We start from the raw sequence: 14128 nt of genomic DNA on the forward strand, positions 1-14128 counted from the left end.
CAGAGCCAGTCACACTTAGAGACCAAGGAGTTTAATTGCAAGATTTTGGGTTGGGCAATTCCAAACTCTAGAGAGGTTGCCTGCAAAGCTTCCAAGTGGTCAAAGTCCAAGTGGGGAAGGCAAAAGCATAGTCAGGTCATCATCTGGAAATCCAAGAGTCCAAATATAGGTTGTCAGCCGGTCCAGGTCCTAAGGGGCAGAGTTTCTGCAAGCGATGGGTGCAGAAGACAAATGCAGACAGTTCCAGTGAGTGGAGTGGTTGTTGAAAATGAAGAGTTGCTGGTGGCAATAGTTCTTAAACAGTGCCTCCTGTGGGTGTAGACAATCAAGGGTGGAATAGTCTTTACTATTCTCTCATTTCTTCATAGCATCATCAGGAGTATAATGCAATATTCATCTGTTGTAACTGTTACATTCCTTCCTATGTGTTTCAATAACCTCAACAGAAATGTTTCTAATAGAGTAGTGGTCAGTGTTATGAAAAATATAATTGGAAAAAGATTTTTAAAAATCTTCCACATTTGGCTTCATTCTCCTTGAGGAATTAGACACATCAAAACAGCATATATTGTGGAGAGGTTCAATACTGAAGAAACATGGGATCAGCCATCTGGGATTTTAAGCAGTGCTCCTGTTATTTTGTATTTTAAATTCTACTGCATGATGTGATCACTAGACACCCCCCTAAAGTGGCCTTCCCCAAGCTGGTGCCCTCTAGATGTTTTAGATTACAATGTTGACATCATGGGATAGTGGGTATTATAAGCAGACACATTTGGATGACATCATGTTGGGGAAGGCAACTCTAAGTGAAGCTTAATTTGGAGGGTTTAATAACAAAAGTTGGGGACAGATGAACAAACCTCTGATTTTGGAAGATAAAAGAATGGAACAGTTGCTCAGAAGCTAGACAGCTTGAGATCTGGCTGGATCAATCAATGAAAGGAAGAAAGAACAATATTGCCAGTAATTAGTATGAGTGCACAGAGAAATAATTACAAAATAAATTTTGTGGGGTTTATTTTGGTTCCTTGTGTGACTTTTGGTAGTAGATCATCGGAAAAATGTGCAAGTTTTGCCAACCAGAAAACTCAGTGTCATTCATTCCTGTGCTGACTGATGGCTATATGATAACAATTCTAGACTGGCTAAATTTATTTTGAAGGGTCAAATTTGCTATTTTAAGAGCAAAGGATAGTCATAGGCACAATATGAACTAGCTTATGTAGGTATACTAGTTCTGTTACTATCAGAATCATGCTGAATAGAATGCAAGCTTTCCTGAGCTCTGAAAATCTTAAGTGTTTCATGATTGTTATAAGTTTATGTTCACTTAGTATGCACATCCTTTCCCTAGAAAGTGACAAAAGAAGCTTTTTTTGTTACATACATAGTTGGGTTTAGAGAAGGAAATTAATCCTATCTTTAAAAGGTAACGGATGGTTGCTTTTTCTTCCTTTGTATTAGGGTTGAAGAACCTATGACTCATACTTACATCAGTTTCACTGTTGCATTCTCTCTTTCTTGTAGAATAAGAAGAAAAAAAAGACAGACTTTATTCCATATCGAGACTCAGTACTTACTTGGCTCCTCCGAGAAAATCTAGGTACTTTTTCTCAACATGTCACCCAACTTCTATCTTTTCTCAATCAGGGTCTAAATAATGAATCTCCCAAGTCTTCTGCTTTCGTGAAACTCCCTTTTATAATTTTCTTTATTCAACTCTTTCCACCAGTGAGGAAGGTCGTTGGTTGTCTGAAATCTAATAGCAAGAACATTTTCAATCTCTTAGAGTACTTGCTAATATCTTGCACACAGATGGGATGAATGATGAGACTCTTCTTAATATGGGAGGACTGGATGAATGAGCAGACAGTAGATAGGAAGAGAAAGATGAACACAGCTCAAAAAGTGGACGGTATTTAATTTTAGGTTTGTATCAGTCAGTGTGTTTGTGTGTTCTCTGGATAGGTGGTAACTCCCGGACTGCTATGGTTGCTGCTCTCAGCCCTGCTGATATCAACTATGATGAGACCCTCAGCACCTTAAGGTAGAAGCTTTATACAAGACTTCTCATTCTTTGAATAATGACTAAGCTTTGTGAAATAGGATTGAATTCATTGCATCATCCTTATTTTTTGTTGAAATTTTCTTGAAGGGAAAATGTGCTTGGAGACTTACTATATTGGATCATTTCTGTACCAGAACTATTAGGATAGAGAAACTAACCACTGAGTATGTGAACCACTGTCACAGGAATAGTTTGAAAACATATATATATTCTGTACATGGGCTCCTGAATGACTTCATTGTGCTATCATGCTTGGCAGTGCATAAGGGTTAAAAGTTGGGTCATGGTGAGAAATTTCTCTCTCAAGTTGGATTGAGGGGCTTTACAGAAGTTCCTGAGTTGAAAAGCTGAGGAACAAGAGAGACTCAATATGCTTTCCTAACCAATGCCTGGAGAATCTCTCTTCTATAAAGTTTTGTATCTGTGGGCTTAGAAACTCAAATATTGGCAGCTTGAAAGGCTAGTGTTACAATCCTCAGTGTTCTCTGATCCAGATTTTCACTGGGGGGGTGGAACAGGTAGGTCAGAGGAAGAAAGAGCCTCTAGCCATGGGCCAGCTTTGACTGAGACCTACAGGATGTGATTTACTTGCTTGCTTACTTGACTGATTGATTGAGAGTACAGTATTTCCTGAATTTCAGGAGAAATAGCTTAGTTTTCCATGCCTGGGTGAAAGAGCTAATCTTAACATTCTTTTTTTATAGATTTCACATTCTATATGGCATTTTCAGCAGACCTTACTTTGTTTAGAATATGTTTTTTTCCCACAGATATGCAGACCGTGCTAAGCAAATCAGGTGCAATGCTGTCATTAATGAGGATCCCAACAACAAGCTGATCAGGGAACTTAAGGATGAAGTGGCTCGCCTGAGAGACCTGCTGTATGCCCAAGGCCTGGGAGATATCATAGATAGTATGTTGAGTATCAGTGCTTTGGATTGGGCTAAGGCTGATCTGCATGTCTACATCTTGTCCTTCTCAGTTCACTTCCACTAACTGCAGGTCCAACCTCCACATGGTACCTGATTTCAGTTTATAATCTCATAGCCCATTAGCTCACCATGAAGTGACAATAAAATTTTCACATGTTACAGCCACCATTAACCTTCCCCAATTCTAATGGACATACTGAATAATAATTCTAGCAGTTTGTTATCTCAACATATTGTGAAGGCTTTGCCAAATGTTCAGTGGTCTACAGCCACAGGCTCTTTTAATCATAATCTTTATTATCTCTTTTTTACAGCCTAGTGTGTACTTCCTTAGCTGTAAATAAGGAAGGAATTGTTTGATATGAAGGATATGCATCTCATGGCCTTTCCAGTCAATTCTTTATTGGGGCAATAAGCATCTTGAGCATCTTGTTGCTCTGTTGTACCAAGAGATCCAATTTTGTTGTGGGATTTATTTATTTTTGCGTATCACTCTTGAGCAGCACCTTTTTGTTGCTAGGAAGATGTGATCACCCCAACTAGATCAACTATCATGAAAAGTGGCTAACTGAATGGCATGACTTTTATTGGATAATGGCCATGTTATTGCTAGAAATGAGTGTAGTTGCTACTTCCCCTTCTCATAAATTTGTTATTCATTTTCCCAGTTATTTTATCTGCACTCTTTTGCTTGCACTTTATGTGTTAACTCTTTACAGTGTCAGATCACACATCTTCCCATTTAAAATAAAACAGGGGAAAGGCTGTCCCTTTTAAGAAGGCTGCACTACGTAAAGAAAGCAAGTTGGTTCTGTAAAAGTCTAAGAGTAAACCTCAAGGTTTCTGGATTTGTGGAAAGGCCCTCAGGTGCTGTTTCTTTATTCCTATAAGATGAACCTACTCTTGTTTTCTTTGTCTTCCCACTCCCTTCTCCTATCTCTCTTAGCTAATCCTGTTCCAGGAGGACCTAAATGTGTGTATTCCCCATGGCTGGTATTTTGTGTGCTTCACTGCTTTTGATAAACTCAGTCAAAGCAAAGGAACAGAAGTATAGCATGAGAAATGGATTCAATAGCAAATGTTGGGAAAATATTTTCCTTTTAGGCAGGTGTTGAGATGGTTATATATACCTTCTCCAAAGTACAGATGGGGGCTTTTACAGGAATCCAACCATATTGCTAAATATGAACAACTTAGGGAAGCCACTGCTATCAAGTGCACAGAGCTGTGGCAAGATATTGGTTTGTTGAGTTTTAGTATTCATATTAGAACCTTCTTCCACAAAAATGGCATTTCTCTCTATCAAAAGACCCAAGGACACCCATGTGTCCTTCCTGAGCATGCTTTAGAGAGATTTTTTCTGGACTTTTGTATACATGGAAAAAATCAACTTAATATCCAAATGTATTCCAGGCCCTGCTGCCTTTGGATGGAGGCACTGCAGCTTTCTACTTTAGCTGGTGATCTTGTAGACTACTACATCTCCCTTGACTCCAGAAACTTCTACATTTGAGTTTGCTCTTGAGATTCCTTTCTCTGTGCTGTAACTGTGTTTCCTGCTGCTTGTGCTGCTGCTGCTGCTGTTGCTTCTGCTGGGACTGGATCAAGTGAATTTGTTCTGCTAGGGGAAAGGAAACACCCTGCCCCAAAGCACTAAAATATCTGCTTTAGCCACTGTTGGCCTAAGTATTACCAGTGATCCTGTTTGGCCCTTCTATTGGTTGTACCTGTTAGGAATGCTGCGGGAATAGTTCAGCTGCTGACTGCATTTGACAAAGCAATCTGGCTTTTGCTGGCATGTTAGAAGGCCTGGAGCCTTTGCCTTTATTTTGAGCAGTTCAGCCTACGCTCTGATTAAATCAGCAAACAGAACTTTCCAGTTGCCCCACATTTATATATTTAAAAGCCATTCAGGTCTATTTTCCCGTGAAATCATATAGGTTCTGCCCCTTCCCACTGTAATCTGCTGAGCATAGCTGAAGATACCAAATATAATATCAAATATAAATTAAATATATGATGTATTGAACTGAAATTCTAAACTCTGTATGACTCCACATGCTTAACACTTGTCTGAGTCTCTATTATTTTAACCCATTAGTCCTGGTCAGAGATCTATAGTTCCCCACCTCCATCCCCAGTAAATTGATATCTACTTTACTGAGAGGCTGAAGTCTTGCCCCTCCATGTGCCAAGATGGTTTGGTATTGCAAGACCAAGGTTGAACAAAACGGTTGTCAGAAAAGTCTAAGATAGTCAATCTCTCTCTCTCTCTCTCTCTCTATCATCTATCTATATCATATATCATCTATCTATTATCTGTTTATTTATCTACATATACACACACTCACATGCACACGCACACACACACACACACTCAACAGGTGGCAGCACCTACTTGATCTTAGCTGACCTGAAAAGCTAAGCAGGGTTTAGTGAGGATTTGGATGCAGGACTATCTGGGAGTTATAGGCTTTGGGCTAGACTGGGAAGTCAAAACAATTTCTAGGAAAAAAATAACAGCAACCGACTTCCTTATCGCCCATGTCACTAGGGGTTGCTTAAGCTGAGGGCAATTTTATGATACACTGATAAAATGAGATTTCTGTCCTGTAAAAGTCTCAAGGTTTTCTTCATATATCTCAAATATGTGGTGCCTATTCTGACACTATAAGAGGAATGCGTATCTTTGTTTCCCTAATCTATCCATTTTAAAATATGCAAATAAGGAAACAGAATATAAAAAATCTGAAATTTATAATTTTGGGTATCATCTTACAGTTTTTGAAGGCTACAAATGCATCCATTTTAAACTGGTTTGCACAAATCAAAGGGTCCTTCTAAACAAGTAGCTCACTGTACTATCAGACAACAAAATATTATGCATCAATTTTAAAATCCTTAAGAGATGTAAAGATCTGAAAAAACAAGATTGAAGAAATAGTGGGAAGACAACATTATTTGGATTCCGTATCAAATTCCATGATTGAGATAAACAACTGCACAATAAAAACATTTTTTGGAATCACTCAAAAAAAAGAATATCCTATTAGCCTGTTTTCTTTTTTCTCTGAGAATGTTGACCAAAATAGTTGTTTTGGGGGTTTTTTGTGTAATTATTATTTGTTAACTACTTCAAGACTGCTTTTAATGAGAAGTGGTATGTAACTGTCTTAAATAACTAAATGTTAATTGGATACTGAAATTGTATTGTTAATCTGTTAAAATTGCAGTGGGAAGGACATTCTAGAAATGAGCATCACTATAGAAAAGACAGTCTATTTTGGTCCTATAAGAGAATATGCCTCCTGTGATAATCATAACATCTTTTCTTAGAATACCCCCTGTATTAGATGGGCACTTCTGCCTATTTCAGCATCTTCATTCACAAGCAGTTTCTGAATTAGTCCAGTTCAAGACCCCTTCCTAGCATCCTTATGCAAATGGACCATAGAGGTAGCCATGAAAGTGAGATATCATTATCATATTCTCAACTGGAGTTCATTCTTATTTGCCCATTCCCCCCCCCTTTTTTTTTTTAGAATTTTGGAGTTCACCTTTTAATACAATGCCTCAAAAATGTAAAAACATTTTCACTTCTAAAAAATGGCACTGGAATGAATGATTTTAAATAAATAATTCATGTGGTATGGAATCTTCATACCTCATGCATGGCCTTAGTGAACATGATCACCACCGTGTCCCTGCCTAGAATGCTACTAGACAAGATGGCTTTGGAATGATAGCTGAGAGTTTCTTTTTTAAAAAGATAATGCTGCCTGTTTTCCCCAAAGCACATGAATGAGCAAAGTCTGTTGTACCAGTGTTTAAGAGAGGTTGCACAGGGCGTAGTGTGAATGCTCCAGCTAATGTGAAGATTCTGCCCTGTCCTTTCTAGCTACATTACTGTCCGCATATCTCTTTGTCGAATTTCTACCTTTCTCCTCATTGCATCATGTTGCTATTTCCCAACTGCAATTCTTTTCTCTATCCTTTCCTTCCTTCTTCTTGTCTTGTATCTTTCCCTTTTCTTTCTCCCCCCTTGAATCCCATAGACATGTCCGACTCTGAGAACAATAATGATAATCGTAGAGTGGCAGATATGAGTCAACGGCATGACAATCTCTCCACAGTGACCAATGCCTTGGTAGGAATGAGCCCATCCTCCTCACTCTCAGCTTTGTCCAGTCGAGCTGCTTCAGTCTCTAGTCTCCATGAGCGTATCATGTTTGCTCCAGGTAGTGAAGAAGCCATTGAGAGACTCAAGGTAAGAGCCATTATCAAGAAGACCATGTTTGTACTGTAATAATAGGGGAGGAAATTTGGTAGAAAGGACAGCATAAACAAGTGTTATTAGATTCCAATATGAAATTTATTCCAATTATAATAATTTGAGTTATTTTATTCCTTTTTACAATTAACTTTTATTAAAAGTTTTTAAATAGCTGAAAGACAAATATATAAAGAAAAGAAAGAAAAATAAAAAAGTGCAGAAAAAAATACAGTTAAAGAAAGGGGGAAAAAGATAGTTAAAGAAGCAATTTCCACCCTTCTTTACAGCAGTTACAAGCAAAATAATTATCCCTCTTCCCTCCTTAACATTACAATAATCCCTTCAGCTCCTTATTCAATCTTTTTTCAATCATTAAATCCAGAAATCACCATTTCAGTTTTTTTTCCATTTTCAGCAAAAAGTCTATAACAAATTATTTTATTCCAATATACTAATTTCTGATAAGATTATATGGAAAAGCAAAGTAAACAAACAAACAAAATTATTTATAATGCATTCCCCCCTGCGATATGGTCCAGCTGCAATAAAAAAAAAATTAACATTAATATAAAAATTAAGCAGCAGTTAAAATTACACAAAAGCAATAAAAATCAATATACAGCATGATATATTTACAGTTACAATAAAAATAATGCACAATTATAAAATCCTAGATCTACCTACCAATTAACTTTTTTGATAGGATTTAGAGCAAAACAGTCTTATTGCCAATCTTTAAAGCCAGCTGTTTACAAATTGGCCTGCCATAAGGCCGTGAAGACCTGATTGTTCTCCCAGGTTTTGGGTTAAGACGGATGGAGCCCTTTGTTCAATACTTTGCCTATGTTTTGAGTTGAGTGCCTGGATCCCATCTTGTTTTGTTGTGTGATATGTTTTTATGGTTATTATATTGTGAGCCGCCCAGAGTTGGTTTGGAGTCAGGTAGCTCATAAATCAATCAATCAATCAGTCAATCAATCAATTAAATACAATTGTAGACAGTCCTTAATTTAGTTGACTAATTTGTGTTTTCTAAATGCATGGCTTCATTTAGAATTTGTATACAATAGAAGCGCAATATAGAATAGAATAGAATAGAATAGAATAGAATAGAATAGAATAGAATAGAATAGAATAGAATAGAATAGAATAGAATAGAATAGAATAGAAATCTTTGTCATTGTACAACTTGTACAATGAAATTAATGCCACCCCAGTGCAGCTTTAAAAATATAAAAACTATAAAACACATAAAACACATAACACACATAAAACACATATAACACAACCTTCACATTCCATATTGCACAACCCCTGATGCTGCATTAATACTGCACTATACGATAGAATTCAGTATAGTTGCAGCTCTAAGATAGAAGCTATTCTTCAGCCTATTGGTCCTTGTTTTCATTATCCTGTACCATCTGCCAGATGGTAATAGTTCAAAAAAAGAATGTCCCGGGTGGGATGGATCCTTAAGAATATTTTGAGCCTTCTTAAGGCAGCGGGAACTATAAAGTTCTTCCAAAGAGGGGAGAGGGCAACCAACGATCCTCTGGGCAGTGGTGGTAACCCTCTGGAGCGCTTTCCTATCTGCCACTGTGCAGTTAGCAAACCATGCACAGGTGCAGTAGGTTAAAATGCTCTCAATGGTACAGCGGTAGAAGGTCACCAGCAGTTTTTCATTCAGTTGGTGTTTCCTGACAAGTCTCAGGTAGTATAATCTCTGCTGGGCCCTCTTAACCAAGGCTGCAATATGAGCGCCCCAGGTCAAGTCCTCCTTTATAATAACACCCAGAAACTTAAAACTGGCCACCTGCTCCACTCGGTCTCCATTGATAACCAGGGGCTGGACATCTAATCTATTCCTCCTATAGTCCACTATAAGCTCATAATAATATTGTTCCAACTGTTACTTCTTTCAACACGCTTCCCCAGCCTTCACATATCCAGATGTATGAAATTAGAACTCTCATCCTGACAGAAGTTATGTTCCAAGACATCTGGAGAGCATCAGATTGTGAAAGCCTGTCCTAGAGTAACAGTGTGATATCTGCCTAATATATTTTAGGCAAAATATTTTTGGTCCAATCAGATGACAGTTATGAAATACTCATATTTAACTTGAACTCTTCAGGAAACGGAGAAGATAATTGCTGAACTGAATGAAACATGGGAAGAAAAACTGCGTAGAACAGAAGCAATTCGTATGGAGAGGTAGGAATGAGGCAGTGACTCTGGTCTAGAATATTATTAATGCCACATGGTTCAACATTTCATTTCATCATAACATCTTTTTCTTTTGATAGCTAATTGTTACTTTTAGAGTTGCATGCTAAAAGTGCTACATGGAAGCATTTATTTTATAAAATAAAATAGCTGTTGTGGGCTGAATGGAATACTATCTGGTTCAACATTTTCAGGAAGGGTATCCACGTCACGCTTTATAGCTGTGGTAAGGAAATATTCCATGTGATGGCACTACAGCATAATGATTTCCTGTTAAAGTTCTAGTTAGAACAGTCATCACATGAAAGATGTTTCAATTTGTAAACTAGCTATGATGAGTGTAAAGTCTGGGAAATTGTAAGATAAGAATCTCTTTAAACATTACTTTTCTTATATGAATTAAAAGCATGTCAGATGTTGGAGAGCAATGGTTGAAGTCATTAGCTATGCTAAGTCAAATGTCATTTGTTTGATTTTGGCTTAGTTTGTTGTGTGAATCCAGCCAATTATAGTCTAGTCATTAAACCAAGGTAAGCAAATATTGATTTAATGTATTGTGTGAACCAGGTATTGTGTGAACCTTGCCCCTTACCTTGATGTTTCAGCCAGGATCATTCCTACTGCTGTTTAATCTTTCTTAGCAGCTATACTTTCTCAGTACCTACATTATAATGATGTATATGCATTACTAGTAATTATATCTGGATTGAATAGTGCTTTCTATTTCTGCATTCTTCTACATCACTTATTTATGTTACCTAGTTTTAACAAAAAATTCAAAAGTTCATCTTCCTTCCTTCCTTCCTTCTCTTTTTTATCTTTTCCAGAGAAGCTTTGCTGGCAGAAATGGGAGTGGCTATGAGAGAAGATGGTGGTACCTTGGGGGTATTTTCTCCTAAAAAGGTTGGATACTCTTTTGTTTATTTATTTGTTTTCTCCATATTGATCAGAAGCACTTTGAAATATGCCAACTGCTTAACTCTGATACTCACAAAAAAATTAAAAATTATAAAATGAAGTATTAAAATAAGGAAAAACAAAGTAGCTACTCCCATTTTTGGAGTGTGACGCTTAGCATGCCACCCAAAACTTGGTGCAGCCCTTGAGCCAATAGAAATTTCTACTATCCTACTTGCTGTCAACCCCAGTGAGTAGCTGAGGGGCAAAGTATGTGATATGTTAAATACAAAGTATGCAGCTAACCTCCCTCCTTTAAAACAATAGAGTAACTGCGTGAAATCTTATTCAGGACTGGGATCAGTACTGGGGGGTGGGGGTGGGAGAGTTAAATCTTATCCTAAACATTTGCTTCTTGGAAGCCTCCCTCTATATGAATTTTTAAAAAGAAAGAAAAAAGGGGAAGGGATTTCAGGGAAGCAAGTGTGGCTGTGGAGGAAGGAAGCTGAAGGCTTCCTATGGAGCTTGGTGTGTCTGATCTAGATTGGAATTTGTCACACTAGTTTCTCTAGATTTTTTTTCAATGTCAGTTGCTTGACATTTATTAAATGTCTTTAATAAAGTATGTAGCTTGACAGAAGTCTGAAAAAAGACATGGCTCTTGAATGGATAACAAAGAGTTCCTGTGGCAATGCTGATTTTATGTGCAGTAAATATGCTCATTTGTACAGCTATATATCTGCAATTGCAAAATGTTCTGTTAAAAGGATTGGTCCTTTGGTACAGGTTGCTCATGATGAAACAGTGTGGCAGGAAGATATGGTAAGATCTCTCCTTGGCCAGAGATGGAGGGCTAGCTTTCCTCTTTTCCACTGTTTTTGTAGACTCCACATCTGGTCAACCTAAATGAAGACCCACTGATGTCTGAGTGCCTCCTCTATTACATTAAAGATGGAATCACCAGGTAACAAAGTCAGAAGCAACAGAAGCTATGCCAGAGCAATTTGATAGGACAGGCAATGAAATGTTTTATACAACCATTTTGCCTTTTTATCCCTTCTGCTGCACCTTGTAGAGCAGACTTAGCTTTTTGAAAATTATCTGAAATCTTTGAAGGAGATCCAGCCCATGATACTCTGTATCAACTAGCAGTGACTCTAGGATTGTTAACAGGAGATATCACAGATCAAGTTTGGTATTTACTCCCGTTGAATACTTACTGACTTTAGAAGCTTTATGTTGCTGTTTCCATCTTTGGCTTAGTTTATGGTAAAAAACATTAAAAGAAAAATCAAGTCTGCCATCAGATTTCCTGAACTGGACTGGCAGCTAATCACAGATCTCCTGGCACTTCACAATTTAGGTCAATTCCTCAGCTTGACTTGGCAGAAGATTCACAGACATGGCTTGGCTTGGTTAAAATCTTTATTGCAGGCAAGAAAGAAGTTGTATGCAACAATTGATTATCCAATGCCAATGAAAAGAAACCGAGCTGCTGTATTTTTTATATAAAACGGCCAATCTGTAGTTAATCTGTTACATGAAGAAAAATATAATAGGAAGGCCAAATAAAGTTGTAAGTACTTCTTATGATTACCATGATTGGTTGTAGAGTTTCTATATGCACTATGATGGGACCTAGTGTAAGAATTGGCCATCTATAGTTTCAACCCTTAATAGGAGATGGGAGACTGAAAAAGCAGAGCATATCTGTAGGCAGTGACTTTTCAGAGCTTTGGCATAATCACAGAATTGGTCCTGATCTTGACATTTGTAATATAGTACAGAAGTGAAATCTTGAACAGGTCCAACCATTAATTTCTTAATCTTAATGGACAGGGAAGCTCTTATAGAAGAAGATGGGGATAGATCAGCTATTCAGGGCTTCCCATGTCATAATTATTGCTTTTAATTTGGCAACAAGCAAACTGATTAAGTAATGCAGTAACATAAGAACTAGTATACTATACTGTTGTTTACGTAATGTTCCCTGAACTTTGCTACCTGCTTGTTAGGAGTACGTAACAGACCCTTTGCAGTGAATGAGCTGTTGAGAATGCCTTACAGTTTTGGATCACTGGTCCTTGAATAACTGAGTTTTATCTTCAACAGGGTTGGTCGAGAAGATGGTGAGAGGAGGCAGGATATTGTACTCAGTGGCCATTTCATCAAAGAAGAGCATTGTGTATTCCGAAGTGACAATAAATCTGGCAGTGAAGGTATCCCTGTATGGAAAAACTCCACATTTCCAGGTGTTCTTCCCTATCTGGTTGTGCAGCAGCCACTGGCTATTCCTTAAAGAAGCTGTAACTTTTCCTGGGACCATGCAATTGTCTTCTGTACTTTCAGCATGAACCTGGGAAAAGATGTGTCTGGTGTAAGGTATAGTCAGTAGGTGCAAGGTGTGCACTCACATGTGCTCTAAAACACCTTTTCCCCTTTAAATCCAGATTGCTGCATAGCTCTTCTATTAGCTCTACTTCCCAGGCATTGCTGAGAAGTCATTGCTTTCTGTTCCTGCCAAAAGGGCCTACCTGCCTTTCAAAATGAAGTTCAGTAGTGGCCTTCCTCAATTTTATGGCTTGTAGGTATATCTGGATTAGAGTTCCCCAAATCCCCAGTCAACATAGGCAATGGACACAAATTGTTTACATGCATTTTGAAAGCACTAGGTTGGGATAGATGGAGCATCCAGACTGGAAGGGGCTGTCTCTTTTTTCTCAGTTGTGTCATCCTGGTCATCCTCCATAGAATAGTCACAATTCTCTCACAGGACAGGATTTCACTCATACAGTACATTCTAACTTTCCATATGAAGATATCTAGTAGTGTCACCCTGTCCTGAAGCACTGGAAAGTGCCAAGAAATTCACCTGAGGATTTTTCTGGAGATGTTCTAACTAATACAAATAACTTTCCAAGGCAAATGAAGAAATAGGAAATGGCCTTTGAATTAAAAATGGATATTTCTCTTAATTTTTTTTCCTAGTCATTTTTACACTGTCTATTCTGAACAAATAGTTTGAGGATCATTTGTTTTGAGAACCACTTGATCTTATATTGTTGAATTGTCCTATGTATCTATGTAGCCTATTTGTAAAATATGCTCATATTAATATTTGAACTCTAATTGGCCATTTGCCAAAACATAAGAAACCATGTCCCCAGATTCCCCTGTATGAACTTCTCTGCAGAACTCTGTATGTTACATGTGAAACTCTGAAGATGCTTAAGGATAAAGGACATTTGGATGAATGCATTTAGAAGCCATCCTGTACTTGGAACCTGCCTTAGCTGGTTTCTAAGTTAAGTCAAATGTGCACAGAAATCTTATTCACATCCTGGTGCTCATCACATAAGGGTTGAAGAAGAGACATGCATGTGGGAAATTTGGGAACAGGGATGTATAAGCACATCCCATCTATGTACTCACTAATCAACAATATTCACACATTGTTTTAACCATGGTTTTTGAACAAACCATGATAGCCTAATAGACACTTAGTGCTGTTATAACCATAATTTACAAACTACAATTATTGGACTTATGTGTCATGGAAACCCAAATATTTTTTTAGCACAGTGTTTAAAAACAGCCATAGAATGAGCTAGCTCATGATTTAGAATAAAATATTTCAAAATGTACTAAGGGAAGAAACCAATTTTTCAAAAGTTCAGAAACAGTTTTATACACAGTGCAGGCAGGTATGTAGATACTTAGTAATAC

The 14128-nt window shown here is 37.6% G+C and overlaps 1 protein-coding gene across 20 annotated transcripts in view; it reads left to right on the forward strand.

Moving 5' to 3' along the window:
* The window catches only part of KIF1A (kinesin family member 1A), a 109276-nt gene that overhangs the window by 34607 nt on the left and 60541 nt on the right, over positions 1 to 14128 (forward strand). For 7 of the 20 annotated variants that reach the window (XM_088131996.1, XM_088131997.1, XM_088131998.1 and 4 more), the window contains exons 10-18: positions 1531 to 1606; positions 1972 to 2050; positions 2842 to 2984; positions 3950 to 3976; positions 7059 to 7270; positions 9414 to 9493; positions 10333 to 10408; positions 11287 to 11366; positions 12515 to 12621. In XM_088131996.1, the coding sequence (XP_087988122.1) occupies positions 1531 to 1606; positions 1972 to 2050; positions 2842 to 2984; positions 3950 to 3976; positions 7059 to 7270; positions 9414 to 9493; positions 10333 to 10408; positions 11287 to 11366; positions 12515 to 12621 (880 nt within the window). The remainder of the gene's footprint in view (positions 1 to 1530; positions 1607 to 1971; positions 2051 to 2841; positions 2985 to 3949; positions 3977 to 7058; positions 7271 to 9413; positions 9494 to 10332; positions 10409 to 11286; positions 11367 to 12514; positions 12622 to 14128) is intronic. The other 13 variants (XM_088132000.1, XM_088132001.1, XM_088132002.1 and 10 more) reach the window with 3 other exon arrangements.

Source organism: Python bivittatus, unplaced genomic scaffold (genome assembly GCF_059951505.1).
Source record: "Python bivittatus isolate LINGU-HERP-01145 unplaced genomic scaffold, Pbiv_v1 ctg000980_np1212, whole genome shotgun sequence".
Taxonomy (NCBI): Eukaryota; Metazoa; Chordata; class Lepidosauria; order Squamata; family Pythonidae; genus Python; species Python bivittatus.